Here is a 21,548-nt window from a genome sequence, read left to right as displayed (position 1 = left end):
CAGAACCCACAAAAAGATAGAGTGAAACAAATTTCCAGTCCAAGACAATCTGGATGATTGATCACAAAGGTGTATCGTGCTGGGCTGGAAGCGCAGCGCAGCACAGCATGGGTGCACAGACCTCAGTGAACCTGAAGCAGGCCTCAGAGGACTGAATCTCTGGCAGCTGTGGAGGTTTCCAGACTTCTCAACCCACTAATGCCAAAGACAACTTAGAAGGTCAGTGGGAAAAGTCTGTTTCTGTCGGTGCTCAGAGAGGAAGGCGGGGTTTCAGCTCCATTCCCGAAGAATGTGGTCTGGGGGGAGGGGGGAAGTGGTGGGCAGTGCTTCCCAAGCTTCCGCCCACAGACTGAGGGGGAATCCAGTGGCTGATCAGAGAGGGATTGCAGGGATCTTTTTTGCTAGTGCTGAGGCAGGAATCTTTTGCTTTGCCCGTGTTTGGATCTGGGTCACAGTTCTGGGCGGTGGTGCTGGGGTGAGGAGGAGTGCTGGCTTGGTGGAGCTTGGAGTGGTTGTGGAGAAGAGCCCCTCCTCACAGTTACAGGACAGAAAGGAATACTTGTGGTCACAGGCCAGGAAAGGAGTAAACACCTCGCCCCTCATCATACCACCTTGTGAGAACTGAAAATTTACAGGTCCCTGCAAGTATCTCTAAAAACAGCTGTACAAATCCCTGAAGCTTGGGACAGTACATTCTCCACATTGGAAGCAGACTCTTACCTTAACAAAGAGTTTAAAACTCAAGTAATTGGCCAGGATCATGAGCAAGCAGCTCAAAAAGAGTCAGACTATATTATCTTACTTTGGTGAAAAAGAAGATCAAAATACACAACAAGAAGAAGACAACAAAGTCAAAGCTCCTACATCCAAAGCCTCCAAGAAAAATATGAATCAGTCCCAGGCCTTGGAAGAGTTCAAAAGGAATTTTGAGAAGCAAGTAAGGGAAGGAGAGGAAAAACTGGGAAGAGAAATGAGAGTGATGCAAGAAAATCATGAAAAACAAGTCAACAGCTTGCCAAAGGAGACCCAAAAAAATACTGAAGAAAATAACACCTTAAAAAATAGCCTAACCCAAACAGCAAAAGAGGTCCAAAAAGCCAATGAGGAGAAAAATGCCCTAAAAAGAAAAATTGGCCAAATGGAAAAGGAAGTCCAAAAGCTTACTGAAGAAAATACTTCCTTAAAAATTAGAATAGAGCAATTGGAAGCTAGTGACTTTATGAGAAATCAAGACACTGTAAAACAAATCCAAAAGAATGAAAAATTAGAAAACAATGTGAAATATCTCATTGGAAAAACAACTGACCTGGAAAATAGATCCAGGAGAGAGAATTTAAAAATTATTGGACTATCTGAAAGCCATGATCAAAAAAAGAGCCTAGACATCATCTTTCAAGAAATTATCAAGGAAAACTGCCCTGATATAGTAGAACCAGAGGGCAAAATAGAAATTGAAAGAATCCACGATCTCCTCCTGAAAAGAATCCCCAAAGGAAAACTCCTAGGAATATTGTAGCCAAATTCCAGAGTTCCCAGGTCAAGGAGAAAATATTACAAGCTGCCAGAAGGAAACAATTCAAGTACTGTGGAAACACAATCAGGATAACACAAGATTTAGCAGCTTCTACATTAAAGGACCGCAGGGCATGGAATATAATATTCCAGAGGGCAAAGGAGATAGGATTACAACCAAGAATCACCTACCCAGCAAAACTGAGTATAATCCTTCAGGGGAAAAAATGGTCATTCAGTGAAATAGAGGACTTTCAAGCATTCTTGATGAAAAGACCAGAGCTGAATAGAAAATTTGACTTTCAAATACAGGACTCCAGTGGAACATGAAGAGGTAAACAGGAAAGAGAAATCATAAGAGACTTATTAAGATTGAACTGTTTACATTCCTGCATGGAAAGATGATATTTATAACTCATGAGACCTTTGTCAGTATTAGGGTAGTTGGAGGAAAAAAATTATATGTATGTAGATAGATAGATAGATAGATAGATAGATAGATAGATAGATAGATAGATAGATAGATAGATGGCACAGGGTGAGTTGAAGATTAAGGGGTCATATCTGGAGAATAAAATTAAGGGATGAGGGAGGATTATACTCGGAGAAGAAGAAAGGGAGAGGTAGAATGGGGTAAATTATCTCACAAAGAAAAAACAGAAAAGAAAAGGCTCTTACAGTGGAATGGAAGTAGGGCAAGGTGAGAGGGAATGAGTAAATCTTATCCTCATAGGATTTGGCTTAAGGAGGGAATAACATACACATTCAATTAGGTATGGAAGTTTGTCTTACCCTACAAGAAAATAAGGGGAGAAGGGGACAAGACAGCAGGGGGATGATAGAGAGGAGGGAAGATTGGAAAAGGGTGTAATGAGAAGTAAATACTTCTGAGGAGGAACAGGGTCAAAAGAAGGAATAGAATAAATGGGGGGGGCAGAACAGGATTAAGAGAAATAGAGTTAGTTTTTCCACAACATGTCTGCTACAGAAGTGTTTTACATAAGGGCACATGTACAACCTATATTGAGTTGCTTGCCTTTTCAATGAGGGTGGGTGGGGAGGGAGGAAGAGAGAAAATTTGAAACCTAAAGTTTTAAAAACATATGTTTAAAAAAAAAGTTTTCACATGCTACTGGGAAATAAGAAATATAGGAAATGGGGTACAGAAGTCTATCCTGCCCTGCAGGAAAATGAAGGGGAAGGGGATAAGAGAAGGAGAGAGAGATAGAAGAGAGGACAGACTAGGGGAAGGGATATTCAGAATGCATGCCATCTTGGGGTGGGGGGAGGGTGAGACGGGTTGAAAATCTGGAACTCAAAAACTTGTGGAAATGAATGTTGAAAACTACAAATAAATAAATTTATATTAAAAAAAAAAAGAATTTATATTACTGGTTTTGGTCTCTTATCCCAGTCATACATTTTCAAATACCCATAATTCATCTGCACCTGAAACTTGATGCTAAATTAATTCTCTCTGAAATAGTACGTTTTCCCAATTACTACTGATGGCACCCTCATCAAACATAAATTGTCAAATCTTTAATTATTAATTTATTTTTCCTGCCACCATTAATACTTGATACCATGGCCTATTAGTCAACAATTATGATTCAACCTCCACTATGTCTCTAATTTGATCATTCTTCCATTTGAACAGAGACCATTCTAGACCAGGTTAACACTTTCACTATATTTTATTTTAGAGACTGGATCTCCTTTATCTCATCTAGGGTGACAATGAACATGACAGGTAAAAAAAAAGCCTTGTAATCTAGTTGAGGATATTAGACATACATGAACAGCTAGAAAGCAAAAAACATGTAAGTAATCATGGCAACACAAAACTTTTTTTTGGGTTATGGATCCCTTTGTGAATCTGGTAAACCCTGTGGACCTCTTCTTAGAATAATGTTTTCCATACATAAGTAAAACACACAGGCTTAATAGCTAGCATTTATATGCTTTAAGGTTTGCAAAATACTTTACATATGGTTATCTCATTTGGTCTTTGCAACAACCCTATAAGGTAGATGCTATTATTATCCCTATTTTACACATGATGGAACTGAGGCTGAGAGAAATCACATAACTAGTCATTCTATGAGGCAAGATTTAAACTCAGGTCTATCTACCTACTATAAAGGAATGACTGTGGATAAAACTAATTATACTTAGCAAAATATTTTTTTAAAAACAAGTTCATGGAGCCCAGGCCAAGAACTTCTTTGTTTCAGAAAGGGGAAAGCCTAAACATCCCATATTGGTCTGAATATAATTGACTCCACACATAAAATGAGATTTCTTTGAAAGGAAAAAGATGAACATTGAAAAATAATTATATAAAACTACCGTATTAAAAATATTTCCATGAAGACTTTTATGCATTTCTTTCAATTCAAATAAAAATGTTTTACTGATGTTTATCATCATCTATCTCTGTGTCATGTTCACTGTCATTCTCTTTATTTCAATCTTTTTATATGTCATCTTCACTGCTGCTGCTACTACTACTACTACTACTACTAACTACTACTACTACTACTACTACTACTACTACTACTACTACTACTACTATTAAAGGTCATACTCAGGTTTTATGAAAGTCACACTTTAGTGTCCCAAAAGTCTTAGAGCACTTTTAAGCTTTCATGGCTTGGAATTTTGGGACACTGTATAGTAAGCTACTATTCTTGAATCTACTATAGCACCTATACACATAGCAGATTCTCAAAAAAATGCTTGCTGAATAAATAGCATCTCAACTGATAATATTAACACTTATGCAATACAGATTACCTGATGATCTGTAGATGGACGTGGCTGGACGGTATCATGGCTTACAGAGCCCTTTTTGACTTGTACCCTACCAGGTGGTGGAGGAATTACACCTGAATAGGAACCCTGATTCTCAGTATCTGAAGAATATGAGGTTGTGTGCCGAGATTCTTGCTCACTCTTTGAAGCTCCAAATCTGGGCAGGGGGAGATCCTTTACTGTTAAAGACATAATTGTTAATGGTAATTTTTTAATCAGCTTAAAATTAATAGAATAAGAAGTAATTCCACAAGACATTATGAATTTAATAAGTACCTACAGCACGATTTGTGTTTGCTGAACTGAAAGAACTTAATACTGGAATAGAATTTTTAGGTAACTCTCTCTTAAATGGCTTAGGTAGGACCTTTTGGTGGTGTTGTTGTTTCAGTCACATCTGACTCTTTGTGACCCCATTTGGGGTTTTCTTGAAAAAGATACTGAAGTGGTTTGCCATTTCCTTCTCCACCTCCTTTTACGGAGGAGGAACTAAGGCAGAGTTAAGTGACTTGCCCAGGGTCACACAGCTAGTGTCTGAGGCCAGAGTTGAACTCAGGAAGATGAGTCTTCCTGACTCCAGGTCCTATATTCTATCCACTGTGTAACCCAACTACTTCGAGGTAGAGCCTTATTTAGAGATAATGGACTACACCACCAAAGTTATCTTCATTCTAATATACCAAGTTTCTAAGTAATGATTAATTTTTAAATTAAAAACACTGGCATTTCATTAAATAAATTTTCTCTATGATTACTTGATATCTATTAAGGACAAAGTACCAATGGTGAATTGTAATTAATACTATAGTGAGACATTAATTAATATTTAATTTATTTCCTGTTAACCAAATAGCATGCCCAGACTCTTTGATTCATCACAACCAAGTCCTGGGCTCAGCTCCCTCTTCCAATTTGGCTAGAAAGTGGAATAATAACTACTGTAGAGGGAAATAATAATTCACATAGGTATATACTTAAGGAATGAATTAAGGTAATAAGATCAAAATAGGTATCTTATGGAATCAACCTCACTACATGCCCCTTTTCGTGATATTTTTTCAAAATCTCATTTCATAAGGACCACTGAGACAAGTAAGATAATGGGTCCCAATGATAAACAGGAAAGATGGATAAAGAAACAGGTACTCAGACAGACACATACTCAGTATGGATGGGAAAAGGTGCAGATCAACACATGGTGAATTTTCAATTCCTGAGAATGAGAAAAGGCTATGTTAACCCACATGTAGGACAGACTGAAAAAAAGGATGGCAAATTTCTTTTTAAAAGATTGTAGTTTTATGATTATTTTGAAAATTAAAGCAACTAGTGGCACAGTACGAGCACTAGACTTGGAAAGAGGAAAGCCTGAGTTCAAATTCTGCATAGTACACTTACTAGTTGTATGACTGTGAGCAGGTCACTTAACCACTTTGTGCCTCAGCTCCCTCATCTGTAAAATGGGGATAACAATAGTACCTACCTCCTAGCATTATTGTGAGGATAAAATGAGATATTTGTAAATGCTCTGTAAACTTTAATAAAGGCTAGCTATTACTATAATAAGGGCAGCTAAGAGGTGCAGTGGATAAAGTGCTGGACTTGGGAAAAACCTGAGTTGAAATCCAACCTGAGAAACTTCCTAACTATGTGACCTTGGGCAAGTCACTTAAGTTGTTTGCCTAAGATCCGTAATCCACTGAAGAAGGAAATGTCAACTCACTCCACTATTTTCACTTTGTGACCACAGGGTCACAAAGAATGGGACACAACTGAACGACAATCATCATATTATTATTTAAATGGTATTTTATTATGAAATGCAAAATGGATAATTTTGATTACACTAAATTAAAAAGGTTTTGCACAAAGCAATGCAACCAAGATTAGAAGGGAAGCAGAAAGCTGGGAAACTATTTTTATAGCTAGTATCTCTGATAAAGGCCTCATTTTTAAAATACATGTAGAACTAAGTCAAATTTATAAGAATATAAGTCATTCCCCAACTGATAAATAGTCAAAGGATATAAACAGGCAGTTTTCAGATGAAGAAATTAAAGCTATCTAGAGACATATGAAAAAATGATCTAAATCACTACTGATTAGAGAAATGGAAATTAAAACAATTCTGAGGTACCATATCACAGCCATCAGATTGGCTAACGTGACATTTTGGGGAGAGGGGAAAATTTAGAACTCAAAATCTTATAGAAGTGAATGCTGAAAACTAAAAATGAATATTTTTTTAAAAGAGTAGGATATCAAAATTTGAAAATGTAAGAAAAAGGCATTCTAGTTATAAGAAATAATAAGCAAAGACAGAGTGTCAAAAATGGACAAGATAGTACATACTCTAGTTTGGCTAAGGTATAGAGTACTTAGGAAATTTTTTTTTGTATTTCTGATACTACCAAAATGGTAGGCATGAGACAAACAACAAACATTTATTGATTTTTTAAAAATAAACTGGAGTTCTTCTAGAAATCATGAAGGACAGTTATTTTCAGGCTGATTTTTAAAAACATCTAATCTTGCTTCCAATATTTTTGTTAATCCCTTTTAAAACTGAAAAAAAAAAAGGGCTGAAAACATCTACCTGGAGCAAACACGGAGCTAGAAAATTTGTTCACATTTAAAGATTCTGAGGTATAGAACTGGCTGGAAGGCTGGGCATACATACTATAATTCTGCTTCCAATAAGCCATCATATTTGCCTTACACAGAATAAAAGAATCTCTGAGATGGAAAGGACCTCAGTTGGAATCTAGTCCAACCACCCTTAATCAAGAATATCCTCCACTGCATACCTGACAAGTGATCATCCAGCCTTTAATTGAAACTCCAATGAAAGGTAACCTACTTCGTCCTAAGGAAACCCATTCCATCTTTGGTTAGCTCTAATTGTTAGGAAATGTCATTATGTTCTAATTCCCCAAAGGATCATTATCTCACTGACCTGCTTGTTAAAGCCAACATCCAAGTTGCAACCTATCCAATATTGCTCATCTTGTGTGATGCTTCAACAATTATGCTTCTTCCCATTAAGTTTACCACAGGGGGTCCACCCAACACATGGGAGCCTTCTTTATCTTCTCTTGAAATAATGAGGATCCCAAAGTAGCATGAAGACTGTCTACTGGTCATCCCTTGCTCTTGATACATGATTTCTTTGTTTGTTTGTTTTTTTGGGGGGGCTTACTTTATCACTGCATCCTCATACCACGTATTTGTCTCTTTCAAATGAGATAATAATTGTAAAGCATTTAACACAATATCTGGCACACAGCAAGCACTATATAAATGTCAGCTATTATTACGATTGTCCTATGAGTTACCATAAAGTTCAATTCTTTGGAGACTCTAGTGTTCTATGACTTAGAGTCATATAATATCAGAAAAGAACAAAAGTCAAAAGTTAGGCTTTTGTTTCAAAAAGAAGCTTGCAGTCATTCAAAAAACAATGCAATTTCCCAAAGGCAATTCAGGTATTATCCAGTTAAAGTATTTGTTCAAGACATAAACTTTTAGTTTGTCCATTCAATTGCATTATCATAATCTGGCCAAAAGGCACTCTTAATTCACTTAGTTTTTCCTAAGTGGATTGGGCCAAACTCTTTTAAAAGACTTTGGATCTCATTTAGGAAGCTGTGCAATATACTAGAGCTTTCTGCAATATGTCATTCATAGAAAAAAAGAGGATGTGAAAAACCTCACCATTATAGGGAATTCCTCTTCAACAAGGACTCTGTGTTAGATCAAGTTAATCAAGGGTATATTTTCTTCTTTGCAACTTTTATTCCACGTCCCTAGTTTTGCTCATAGAGACAAGCAGAAAAAGTCTAATATCTTTTCTACACTATTACCCTTCAAATCTTCATGTGGCATTTCTAGTTCCTCATCATTCAGATCCTTAACCCAGGGTTAAAGTTTAAATTGATTTCAACATTCTGATATATATACTCAAAATCATGCATCGAATCCTTCATATAATCCAGAATGAAATGTCAGCCTGCATGGACAAATAATTTCATTCATAATCTGGCCCAGAACTACTTAAAAATTCCCACCAAACAAAAAGAACATAAGACATTTTCTTCTTAAATGATCCCCTTGAAAATTTAACCATTAAGTACAACTCAAAAGTGTATGTGTCCCAATTCTGTGACTCCAAAGCTACTGACTACATCAGCAAGTTCTGTGGCTCATCTTACCCACCATCTTACCCATTTAAAAAAGTTCTAATTTTGAATTTGCAAAACAACTTTTGAATAAAATTTAAACATAATTTCTACCTTCTTTCCCTGGTTTAACCACAATTAACTATGACTTTAACCTGCCATTATAGTTGATCAAGTTGCAGTCCAAAACAGTACAGAAGAACCTTAAAGGTCTGATTTGTACAAAAAAGGAAAGACTGAGAACACAAAAAACCAGAATGCTATCTAACTCATTTACCTGGAAAGACATACAAATATGTATACAAACAAAAAACACTCCCTTCATTACTGATTATATATTCAATATAATTATTCACATAAGAGATTAAGTGAAGAGATTGGATTGAGTCCAATTTTCAGTGATGCAAATCTAGAATATCTTAATTTTCTAGTTTTAAACATCTGTGAATATGACTAAGGTGGAAAGAAATCTTCTTTCCCTGTATCCACAAACAGAACTGTACAAATATGGCATATCACACAGGACCACTAATCATTAAAAATTATCCAACATGACCAGCACCACACTACAAAAATAAGCAAGATTTAAGATTTCTCTATTAAATGTCCATTAATTTCAGTTTTCAATAATAAATTCCCTATTTACCCGTATTTATGCTTTCCACTCTTAATGGGAGACCAGACTGGGCCACAGCTACAAGTTTTAAAGCAATGTAAAATTGACTTCTTCCAAAATAACCAAGTCTTGTTGCACCACAAAGTTCCATAATCTGCAAAAGAACAAAAGTTAATGTAAGGATGTATGCCAAAAAATACTTTGCTTGAAGATAATAACTCATTTTACTAATTTCTTCAAAACAGAATGTATTGTATTGATACTACTTTTGTTTTTTTTTAATTGATTTTCAACTTGATATATTTTCAGTTTTGCAGATTTGAAAATAGAACTGTAAGAAAGACTTTGATAATCATTTTTAAAAATTCCTTTGATCCTCTTGTACATCTAAATCTAAAGTCTACCTTCTTTCATAATTTCATTGTGTTCCAAATTTCCCCCATAGATTTCATTAAGACAACAATGAAACTCTTATCTGCTGCCTTTCTGAATGACTAATTTAATAGAATGACAATAGTAACCAGGATGGTAGATTCAGAAGGCATTTGGCATAGGGGGACAGATTAAGATAAAATGAAACTTTCTAAAACTGAAGAGGGACTATAACTCATCCTTTGAAGCTAGGGTAAAAAGATGGGCCAGGTAAAGATGCAAAGGAGTTTTAAGACATAGAGAAAGGGAAGGTGGGGCATGGAGTAGAGCAGGGGAACTTCAAAGAAAAGAAAAGGTTTGGAACAAATGCTATGGGGAATCTCGTAAACTGACTACTAGAGATAAATAAAAGAATTGCTGTGTAGCAATAAAGGCCCAAAGGAACTTGGTAAGAATTTGTAGCGGATTCAGTTAGCAGAATTTTATGACTTCCTCTAGCAGAGTTCATCAGCTCTGAAACAGGAGTGGTAAAGGTGGATGATGGAGAGGGCTAGAGGACAAGCTTGAACACTAGCAAGGCATGAACAACGCAAGGGTAAGGGGATAAGAAATTAAGGGGTGGCAGAAAAGACTTTTTTTTTAACTGTTTAACTCTACAGTTTCAACTGAAGAGAGGAAAAGTAAAATTAGAATGCCCGGGGTGGAACCAGAAATTATATGGGACCAGAAGTCATAGCAGGGTTTCGGAGAATAGAAGAGAGATAGAAAGACAACAGAATGATCAGAAGATAATTTTAGATTTCAAGACACTGGAGGTGGAAGAGTTTGGGATAATAGTGAGATCTAAGATGCAACCATTCTTGTGAATAGCTATGTGGGGGAAAATGAATTTTAAAAATCTATCAATAGATATTATATAGCATTTCAAGTGAATAATTATGTTGAAGCAAATAATTTATGATCAATCATTAATGTATACAAAATGATCCAAAGAAAAGAGCATTAATAAAAAAATTTTTTAAATATATACAAAACTTCCTGCCAAGATGGTTGCCTGAAAAAAAACTCAGAATTCTGCACGTAGTAGGTACTTAATAAATGCTTGCTGACTGACTAAAGTTTGCATCAGACCAAATAATGATCTAGAAAGCCAATGAGAAACTATAGTAAGTGACTTTTTCTATGCTAAAAACTGCACACACAAAAATCAATCAAAAGCCCATGCGCAACAAATAGGAAAACGAACTCTCACATAAAATAAGTGCCAGCACAACTAGAAACAGGACACGTGCAGCCTGGGTGGTTGTATGCCCAGAATAAGTAAAAGAAGAAATCTCACCTAAAAAAGTCTCATGGTAGGGACCTTGGAAGCCTAGGCGAATAACAAAGGATAGAGAGAGATGCTACAGTATTTAGAGTAGGAAACCCAAAACCAAAGGTTCTGAAGTCCCTCACACTCAAGGCCCTAAAGACCCAGGACTCTGAATTTTGAGATCCAGGGATAGTCTAGCCTATCCCCAAGGGACCCAAGGCAAACTCAAGCAGAGCAAATCATCTCACCCAATAGGAAGGTGGAAGGAGGGTTCTGGCCCTGGCTCAAAGCCAATTTAAGAACTAACGCTGGAGAAATGAATAAATCAAAGAAAACGCCAACTAACATGAAAAGAAAATTATTGCAAATCTACCTTCCTAATAAATCCAGAGAATCAAAGGCAAAAAAAAAAAAAGATTTTCCAAAATGACTATAATACCCAGAAGAAACAAAGCAAGGAATTTTTAAAAAAAATGATATAAAGGCTCTGGAGAAGAGAAATGAAAGAATAATTAAGTAGCTTAGAAAAGAAAGTAGTAAATCTTACTCACAAAACAGAATCCCTGAATGGTAGAACAGACTAAACTGTAATCAATAATTCTTGTATTATCAAGAAATATTAGGACAAAGTCAAAAGATTTAAAAAACAGAAGTAAATATAAGCTCTCTTGATATCAGCAATGGACCTGGAAAACAGACTAAGGAGAGATAATTTTAAAATTTTTAGACTTTCTGAAAATCACGATTTAAAAAAAGTCACAGGGGCAGTGACACGCCACAGTGGATAGAGCACTGGCCTTGGAGTCAAGGAGGACGTGAATTCATATCCAGTCTCAGACACTTGATACTCACTAGCTGTGTGACTCTGGGCAAGTCACTTTTGCCTCACCAAAAACCAAAACAACAACAACAAAAAACACCCAAACAAAAAATTAAGAAAGCCACAGCACTATCTTTTAAGAATGTGTGTGTGTGTGTGTGTGTGTGTGTGTGTGTGTATGAAATCATAAATGAAAACTTCCCAAACCTGTTAGAACCAAAAGGTTCAAAAGATAGAAAGAGCCCAATGAACACCTCCTGAAAGGAACTTCAAAAGGAAAAGCCCCACTAACATCACAGCCAAAATCCAGAGCTTCCAGGTCAAAGAAAAAATACAGAAATGAGACAAAATGAAGCCGTTTAAATGCCAAAGAACTAGCTGAGATCACACAAGAGCTGCAGGTTTTTACAAAAAAAATTCAGAGAAGATCTCAGAATACAATATTCCAAAAGGCAGAAAGTAAGAAGGCTTGCAACCAAAAACATCTTACCCTGAAAATCGAGGATGATCCTCAGGAGGGGAAATGGATTTTTAACAGAATGAAAGACTTTCAAACATTCTTGATGAAAAGACCAGAAGTGAAAAAAAACTCTGAAACCCAAATTCAAGAATCCAAAGAACCAAGAAAGGTAGCTTTATTTGAGCAACTAGAAGGATCTGTATGATGATGTCTAGTGCTAACATTCCAACACGAGGAAGAAGAAACAAGTGTCCTTTCAGAACGCTTACATCTTCAAAAGGTGTGGAGGAGTTAAATAAGAAAAAGAGAGGCCCTTAGGGAATGAACAGTCATAGATGAAACAAATTTCCTGATCTTGAAGAGTGGATTAAAGGGAAGGGAGAGGGAGAGTACCTTAAATTGTCTCTTAGACAACCGGGAAATAGCTGAAAAAAGTACAGTATGTAAATGCAGTAGAATAGTAATAGGCTATCAGAATTACAGAAAAATGACAATTTCAGAGAATCCTGGATGTTATGAACTGAGTGACGAATAAACTGAACAAATCTAGGAGAACAACATATCTAAGGAAAGCGAACAAGTAAAGAAAAACAACTTTGAAACACTTAAGTCTGATCAAAGCAATGACCAGCTATATCTCCAGAGGACCTATGATAAAGTATATTCTCTACTTAGAGAGATGAAGGACATAAAGTACAGAGACACATTTTTTGGATGTGGCCACTGTGGGGACTTTGCTTAACTATGTTTATTTATTACCAGGAGTTTTTCTCTCCTTTCTTTCTCTAAGTTGGACAAAAGAGGTGGGTCAGGGGTTTAGCAAAAATGATACCCCAAGAAAGAAGACCATTAAAACTATTTTTTAACTGTACAGAAGAAAACGTAAGTTCAAAAAGAAGTACCAATAAATAGGATAATTTTTTAAAACAGAATAATTTTGAAAGTAACAGTAGAAGTAATCATATACTTTTTTTTTTAGGCAATTGGGGTTAAGTGACTTGCCCAGGGTCACACAGCTAGTAAGTATCAAGTGTTTGCTCTGAGGTGAAATTTGAACTCGGATACTCCTGACCTCAGGGCTGGTGCTCTATCCACTGCGCCACCTAGGTGCCCCAACCATATACTTTTAAAAAAAGTAGTATGAACTAAAATTCACATTTCATGTTGAATCCTCTTATGTTCTGCTATATGTATAGAAATGTTATTTTTAGTATTTAGGTTCAGAATTTTAAAAACAATTTAAATATGCAGAAGAAGACACTAAAAAGCAGGGCTGTGATAGTACTACCATGTTAAATAATAATACTACAATAAAAATAACTAGCTTTAATATTTTTAAAACATAAATTATGTCATTCTATCCCCACAACCCTGGGTGATATATGTTATCCCAGATGAGGAAACTGAGACTGAGAGAAGCTGAGTGACTTGCCCAGGATCACATAGCTATTAAGACATTATATAATATTACGTATTTTATCTGAGTGAGAGTGGATCTGAACTCAGATCCTCTTGAATACAGGTTTAGCACTCTATTCAATATACCACCTAACTTTTTTCTAATAGGTTGTAAATAATAGAGATTCATAAAGTCACATGCAATCCTCTTTTTTTTAGTTGTTCTTTATATAATGAAGTCCATATTTGTTGCTTATTTGCTAAATTCATAACAAAAATCAAAAAATAAAACAAATTAAGATAAAGGCATGCAGAAAAGCATCTTTCTTTCCAAACAAACAAGTACAATACAGAGATCATGGCAATCGAGGAGACTGATAAACTGGGAGGCCAGGGTGTTCCAAAGTACATCAAGGTATATATCAAAATCACCAAGGATGGGCAGAGATTGTAGTGGAGGGGAAGACTGTAAGAAAGTTATGAACTAAGTTAAGAGAAAAAGAAAGTGACTTGGAGTTTTAACAGAATCAGTAACAAGGACTTGGTCGAAGTGAAATAACAGGATAGTGTATTCTTCAAAGAAGAAGAGGTTACTGAGTGATAGAGAGCGGCAGAGCAAAGTTCTGTAAGTTAGAGTGGTGATGATCCAGAAGCATGCCGATTCCTCTCCCAGGCCTATGTGTTCAGGAACAAAAAGACAGAAAGTAGCCATGATTGGAAAGCATGTTAAGTAATGAGGTTTCTTTAGAATACCACATTTCTATGAACACCAAAAGAAGGAGGGAGTTTAGGCAATCAAGAATGACAGGGAATTTGTTAACAATACACTAGGAGTTTCAAAGAATAAGAGGAAAGTCCTGGAAGGCACAGGAATATAAAAACTAGAGACAGAGCACAGAACTGGATAGGGATGAGAATAGCAGGGGGGAAGTCTTTAGATTAAGTAGAACTGTTCTGAATCACAGGGATTAAAAGAATGGTAATAGTCCTATGACTGCTAGATGATAAGACAAAGAGTACCAAATATGAAGAAGCTTATATATTAAACTGGCCCCCAAATTTTGAGAACATTGTTTCTGAAAATGATACTTCTCATATGGAAATCCCTCAGGTGATTACAATAGTAGAAGGTAGAGTGACAGCTTGTTTTTGGTGACCAGGAGGATCCTGATGTGAAAGAGGTCTTTAATTTTGTTTTTCAGGCAGAGCCCCCCTGTTTTCATACTGACTATTTAATTTGTACTGTCTCTTCCTGAAATTCCATAATCATCTACTCTTCTCCACCCCCAAATGTCATATTATATCATATATTCAGTAGTTTCAAAAGAAAGGATAGTGCTGGTGAAATAAAATTTGAAGTCAAATGATATCTGCCTAGAACTATAAAAATGCAAGTGTCAGTATCAAGGTAGGATCTGAAAAGAAATAGTCCCCTAGCAGGAGACATTTACAAGAAGTAAGTGCCTTTGAATACTTCATTTTTAAAGAAAATCTGCTGAGGGTCAGAAGTTCCTGTTTCTGCCATTAAAAGGCATATACTTGTCTGCCATAACAGAAAAGGCAACTAAAAAAAAAAGAGGTAATGGAACATTAATTCAAGGGTAAAGAAAGGAAGAAGGTTACACAAGAATAATTTAATGAATAAAGATGGGACATACAATTAAGCTATTATGTTTTTACCATGATTGTCTTTCTTATTCACAAATTCTTCCTGACAGACTAACACTGTTGAGGTGTTAGTACACGTTCCTAGACATGTTCTATTCAAAAAGTGAAAATGCTTCTACCTCCTATATCCTGGTATTTCTATCTAATTGTATCAAGCTGGCTCCATTACATTTTTTCAGGTTTCTAAGGCATAAAATTTTCATGAGATGAATGTAAATGGCATGATGTAAATTTAATTTTCTAGCACACCTTAAAGCTCAACAGAAAGTCTCACACCTTGGTGTGTCATCTACATCATATTTACATCTTAAAGTCTTCTATATTTGAAGAAATGAATTTAAAATAATGCAATAATAGGCAGTAAATAGATATTTTTGAGAATTCTACCACTTAACATATGAGGCCAGCCCTGGGAAACACCAGGGTTGTATAAGAAAAGCTAATGAGGGAAGCCTGCTCTGAGGCCCTCCCCGACTAAGAGTTCAATAAGTTGCTAGGAGTCCAAGGCCCTAGAGAATGTTCCCAAGGTTTCCCAGGCTACATCACTGCTTAGCCTGGCCACCTCATACCATAGCAACTTCTTGGTGGAGTGAGAGACCCATGGGTGGCAACTGTTATAACACTCTCCCACCCCCATACCGTTTGGCACAATATTTCCTAAAGAATCACAAATGCAGAGCTGTAATAAACTGAGAAGTTTATTTCACAATTTTCCTAAGACTGACTTTGCCCACATTATTCCAAAATTATTTACTGCATGGGGGTCACAGACTATAGGCTCCTATCTGAAACTCTGAAAACACAAACCCCCTCCCTCCAAAAAGACAAAGTTATCCTATTCAAAATTTCAAAAATAGGGAGAAATAAAGAATAATGTAATAAAATTGATCTCCACAATACAAAATGATTTTCCAACCTTTTGTTTCTTATAATGAAAACTCTCATCTACCATTATAGTCTTAATAAATCTGGTCAAAAGTTCCCCAAAAGATATTACTTAGAATATTTACAGAATCAAGTCAGATCTAAGGTACCTGTTGAAAAATATAGTTAGTTTTTGCTCAGAAATACTCATTTACATTTGCTCAGTTAAGAGAAGATGAAAAAGAAAACAACTTTTTTAAAAATCAAATTCCTATGCTATTCATTATGAACTCTCAGAGAAATAATTCAATTTTCCTATTAGTCTAGAAAAACAGTAGGATAGATTTTTGTTTTAACTGCTCACACTAAAAAACAATTATTTGACAGGAAACTATTTATAATCTGCCTAACAAAGAGGAAAAAAAAAGAATGCATGTCTTTAACTCCACCAAAACAAAACAAAAATCCCCTCTAGTTTCTCTCCAATATCCAAAGCAACTTTATTATCTTAAAATATAATCTGTTAGACTAACTCATTTGTATCCATAACTACTGAATCAAATTTAAAAAATGTAAGTAAGAGACATCAGTGGTGTAATGAAATAAGCTCTAATTCTGTAGTGATGATTATTTTGAATCCTGGCTCTGCTACTTCCTGTGTGACCTTCAGCAAGTCATTTAACCCCCTTGGGCCTGTCTCTTCATGGGTAAAATGAGGTTCTTGGATAAGATTACTTCTAAGGTCCCTGTCTACCTCTAAATCTAGGATCCTACTAAAAATCTGCCATATTGAAAAAGGAAGCTAGCTATCATAAACTATTCCCTTAGATTTTACAAACTTTCAGCTTAGTAATAATTATGACCAGAAATTTGCTCATATTTTTTTATTAAGAAAACTGACATCTTTTTACTCAGTCCTTTTTTTCCGAAGTGCTGTTTTAAGTAAAACTTAAGATTTTATGACTACTGGCAGTGAAGAATCAGAAAATTTAAAAAGTTAGACACTATCTAAAAATTTCTCCCTAATACTGGGTCAAGAACTTAATTTATGGTAAAATCAAAAGTTACTTCAAGTTTCCATATAATTAACAGCTTTGTTATTAACCACCAAAACAAAGTGATATGCAAGTGAACTTTTGGCCCATCAAAGAACTTCATTACAAGTTTTACTTAAGGGGCAGCTACATGGCGCAATGGATAGAGCTCCAGCTTTGGAGTCAGGAGGACCTGAGTTCAAATATGACGTCAGACACTTAACGCTGACTAGTTGTGTGACCCTGGGCAAGTCACTTAACCTAGACTGCCTCACCCAAAACAAAAAACAAAACAAAACAAATGTTTCACTTAAACCTGAACTTCAGATGTCTACAAGTTTTCTGCATACATCAAAGTCTCTGCTTTGGGGCTCAACTAAAACCAGAACAAATGATTAAAAGGTTGTTTTTAGATATTTAATGACTCAGAAACAAGAACAAAGAAAGCTCATTGGTGATCAACAATAACCCATATCAGGTGGCCCTGACCAATGTTATTTAACAATGCCTCAGAGAGGTGGGAATCATTGCCGACATAAAATTCCTGGACCAAGACCTTCTGCTTTCCACTTTGTCATTCCTGGACTGGGAGAGTAAGGCTCCAGACTTACTGCCTCTGAGGGATTGAGGCTGGAGACTTCTTCACCTTCAAAACTACTGTCAAACTATTTTTAAAAATATCCCAACTACAGCTCTTCATAACTATCAAATACCAACTATCAGGCCTCTCCAGGGCCCTGTCAGGGCTTCAGACACCAGGCTTTTTGCCACCAAGTACAACAAACAGCTGAGAATACTTTCTCTATCTGGGGTATCTCTTCGGTGTGCACCATCCTCCACAATATTGGAATGAAGCAAAGAAAACCGTGTACAGTATGAATTCAGTTAGGCTCCAGGACAACTGTTTATTCACTGCTCTGAACACTCTCCAGCTTATCAATGTTCTTAAACCACTGCACCCAGAACTGAACACAAATAGTCTAGAAGTGGTCTGATTTGCACAGAATACAACAGGACTATCAGCTTCCTATTTCTGCACTCTTATTAAGACTGCCCTAAAATCCCCAAATTTTTTACATAACTTCTGTCTAGCAATGTTATAATATCACACACCTATGACACTGACTTTTTGTACTCAAGTGTAAGACTTTAAATTCATTCCTACTGAAAATCTCATCTTATTAGATTCAATGTTCTAGCCTATCAAGGTTTTTTAGATCCTATCATCCAATATGTCACCTATCCCTCTGAGTTTTGTGTCATGTGCAAATATGAGGAGAATACTATCTGTGCTTTTTATTCATGTCACTGATAAAAATGTTAAACTGCAGAGGGACAAGCACAGATCTCTAAAGAACTCCACTGCATACCTCCTTCTCATACTGACACTGAATCATTAGTAGTCTTTGAGTCCCACAATCAACCAATTTAAATCCATCTACAATTGCCCAATCCATATCTCTTCATCTTCTCCACAAGAATAGTATCAAAAAGCTTTGCTAAAATCTAGGTAAAACTGTATCTATAATACTTCCCTCCATCTATTAGTTTAGTAATCCTGTCCAAAAACTATACCCTCTCTAGTACAGGTTGTTCCTATCATATTTCCAAACACTCTGGCCCAGGAGGAACATGGGTACTCTTTGCTCCTTTCCTTGACAATCTCAGATCTTTTCTTTGCCATCATCACTCAGCAACCTCTCCTTTGAGGTTACCATATCTCTGTCAAAATAACCTAGTCTATAGTTTCTATCTACATAACCTATAATCTCTGTCTACATAAGCAGATCTTTGTTGCTATAATGTAGGGAAGAATATGAGGATAACTGTGTTGAGACTAGTAGACTCCTGTTAGCAAGGATGTGTGTTTGATTTTTTTCTTTCCAGCAGCATTCAGCAACATATAAAAAGAAGAAAAGGAAGATGGTATTATCTGTCTTCAAGGCTTGGCAACAGATGAGTGGTGATAGGACAAGGGATTCAAGAGTACATGAGAATATATACTTGCCCTGGTCTTTTATAGGGCCAAGATTATGAAGGAAAAAAACTGAAGCCAGAGCAGGGGTGGTAAAGGACTTGTAGAATAGGAAGGTGTAGAGGGACTAGAGGTTGAGGAGATAAGGAAAAAATAGGCTTAGGAAGAAAAGAGGATAATCGGAAGGACAGGATGGTGGGTCTTGACTTTTTCCCCAGGAATGTACTTTGTGAAGCAGTCTCATGTCAGAAACAAAATAGATCAATTTTTTTTGTTTTTTAAAATATACATTAATATATATTATATAATATTATACCTAATATAATAATATAATATTTTTATATATACATATATTCCCAAGAATAAGAGCTGGGTTAAGTTGAAAGACTGAGCTAGATACAGAAATCCTTCACCTTTCTGAGGCTCAGTTTTCTAATCTGTAGAGTGAAGGGTTTGGCCTATATGATCTCTAAGGTTCCTTCCAGCTCCAGTTGTTAAGGTTCTCTCTCCTCAAATTACCTCGTAATATATTTGTGTACATGTTGTACCCTTCTCCAAAAAAATGTAAGCTGCTTACAGGCAAGTTTTCGTCTTTGTATCTATAATGTCTCACAACTAGTAGTTACATATTTTATTTATTGTTAAATTAACATGACTAACACATTATAACCAAACACCAGTATAAGTGCAATAAACCCCTTTGAAAGTGCAATAAGATCTATGTGTGATAGCTGTTCTTATAAAATCAGCTACTCTTTACCAATCACAAACATTGGTTTGACAGGTCAATAACAATCATGTGTACCGTAAGATTTGCTAGCCACCATCCAGAAACAGTTAAGGAATAACTTCAACTAATCTTGTCTACACTAAAGACAAAAAAAGAACAAGGTAGTACTAAGTTCTCTGTACTTTATATTACCACTTTACCTAGAAACTCAGTGGAAGACCATGTAAATGAAAGTATTGATGTCCCTCTCATGAAATCACCCAAAAACATTATAGGCCTTGTAGTCTCTTGAAATTGCATGGATACCAAGATACACACGAGCTGTCCATCAGCTGTCTCGTGCTCTCACTATGAGACTGGCTCATCGTTTTCCCCCAGTAATACGTTTCCTTGATGACATTGTGAACACCACTTTTTCTGCACAATTTCTTGTTTGTAATGTTTTGCAGACCACTCATTGCACACTTTGAATCTTGCTATTGCTATTTGGGTGAGCCTTAACCTCAGTTCTTCAGAGACTTTAGTATTCTACAACTTGTAACCATATATTGTACCCCTTTTTCTTTAATAATCAGAGGGTCAAACTGTTGAAACTATATGTGTATGTATATATGTATATATATATATGTATATATATGTGTGTATATATATATGTGTGTGTATATATATATATATATGCATATATGTATACACACACACACACACACACACACACACACACACACACACACACACACAACACGGGAGATAACCTTGTTGGGAGAAAGCCTTAAAAGTTATTTTTCTCTACCAAATCAATTTAAAAAAAAAGCAAATGATTAGAGTGGGATTTTTGTCATCCGTACACTTTTCAGTCAATTGTGAGATTGTAAAAATGTGGAATATTGTTTGCAAAAGCCTATATGTTCCCTTCTGTTGCCCTCACTAAGATGTCTTTGATTTATATGTATTCTCAAAAAATGTATATAACCATGAAAATATGACTATGGGTCAGAAACCACCAACTTAAAGTATTATGAGGCAGCTAGGTGGTATAGTGGATAGAGCACCGGCCCTGGATTCAGGAGGACTTGAGTTCAAATCCAACTTCAGACACGTAACTCTTACTAGCTGTATGACCCTGGGCAAGTCAGTTAACCCCACTGCCTAGCCAAAAAAAAAAAAGTATTATGGTTTGAGTTTTTTTTTAAAAGCCTTTAGCATCTCTCCCTCTCAAAACTGTACATCCTCCAGCACACTTACCTGCTCCCTCTCCCTCCCACATATATTTGGACCAGTCCTAGTGTCCCTCTGATCCCCTTTCTCTTCAATGTTATCCCTACCCCTTCCAGTAGCACACCCAGAAATATAATGCAAAAAGGGTGTTAGTTCTATCCATCCTTGACAGTAAAAACAAAAAACAAAAACAAAACTTTGTCACAAAAATTCTTACAAATCTTTCCCTTTTTTTGTTTCTATCATCTTCATTTTTATCTTTAAATGTACTTGGGATGATTTTATTTAGTTGTATCTACATAATTTTAAATAAAACTAGATGGGCAGGAGAGGGAACATTAGGTGCCTGCTACACAGCAGACACTGTATTAAGTGCTTTACAAATATTATCTCATTTGATCCTCACCACCATCATGTGAGGTACTATTATTTTTCTTATTTCACAGTTGAGGAAACTCAGGCAGGTGGTGGTTAAGTGAGCTGATCAAGGTCACATCTAGAAAGTGCCCATTTAGAAGATATGAGAAGTACATTTAATAATGAGGCCATATTTACCCACGGATAAGATAAATAATTA

General features: G+C 36.0%; 1 protein-coding gene across 15 annotated transcripts in view; it reads right to left on the bottom strand.

Moving 5' to 3' along the window:
* Positions 1 to 21,548, bottom strand: part of REPS1 (RALBP1 associated Eps domain containing 1) — a 95,691-nt gene that overhangs the window by 55,457 nt on the left and 18,686 nt on the right. For 9 of the 15 annotated variants that reach the window (XM_078155107.1, XM_078155110.1, XM_078155108.1 and 6 more), the window contains exons 2-4: positions 9,154 to 9,277; positions 5,492 to 5,542; positions 4,312 to 4,508 (exon numbers count right to left, since the gene is read on the bottom strand). In XM_078155107.1, the coding sequence (XP_078011233.1) occupies positions 4,312 to 4,508; positions 5,492 to 5,542; positions 9,154 to 9,277 (372 nt within the window). The remainder of the gene's footprint in view (positions 1 to 4,311; positions 4,509 to 5,491; positions 5,543 to 9,153; positions 9,278 to 21,548) is intronic. The other 6 variants (XM_078155111.1, XM_020973753.2, XM_020973754.2 and 3 more) reach the window with 1 other exon arrangement.

Source organism: Phascolarctos cinereus, unplaced genomic scaffold (assembly GCF_003287225.1).
Source record: "Phascolarctos cinereus isolate Bilbo 61053 unplaced genomic scaffold, phaCin_HiC Scaffold_5;HRSCAF=322, whole genome shotgun sequence".
Classification (NCBI taxonomy): Eukaryota; Metazoa; Chordata; class Mammalia; order Diprotodontia; family Phascolarctidae; genus Phascolarctos; species Phascolarctos cinereus.
Note: the sequence above shows the minus strand (reverse complement) of the source record. Positions and strands in the feature narration are given on the sequence as shown.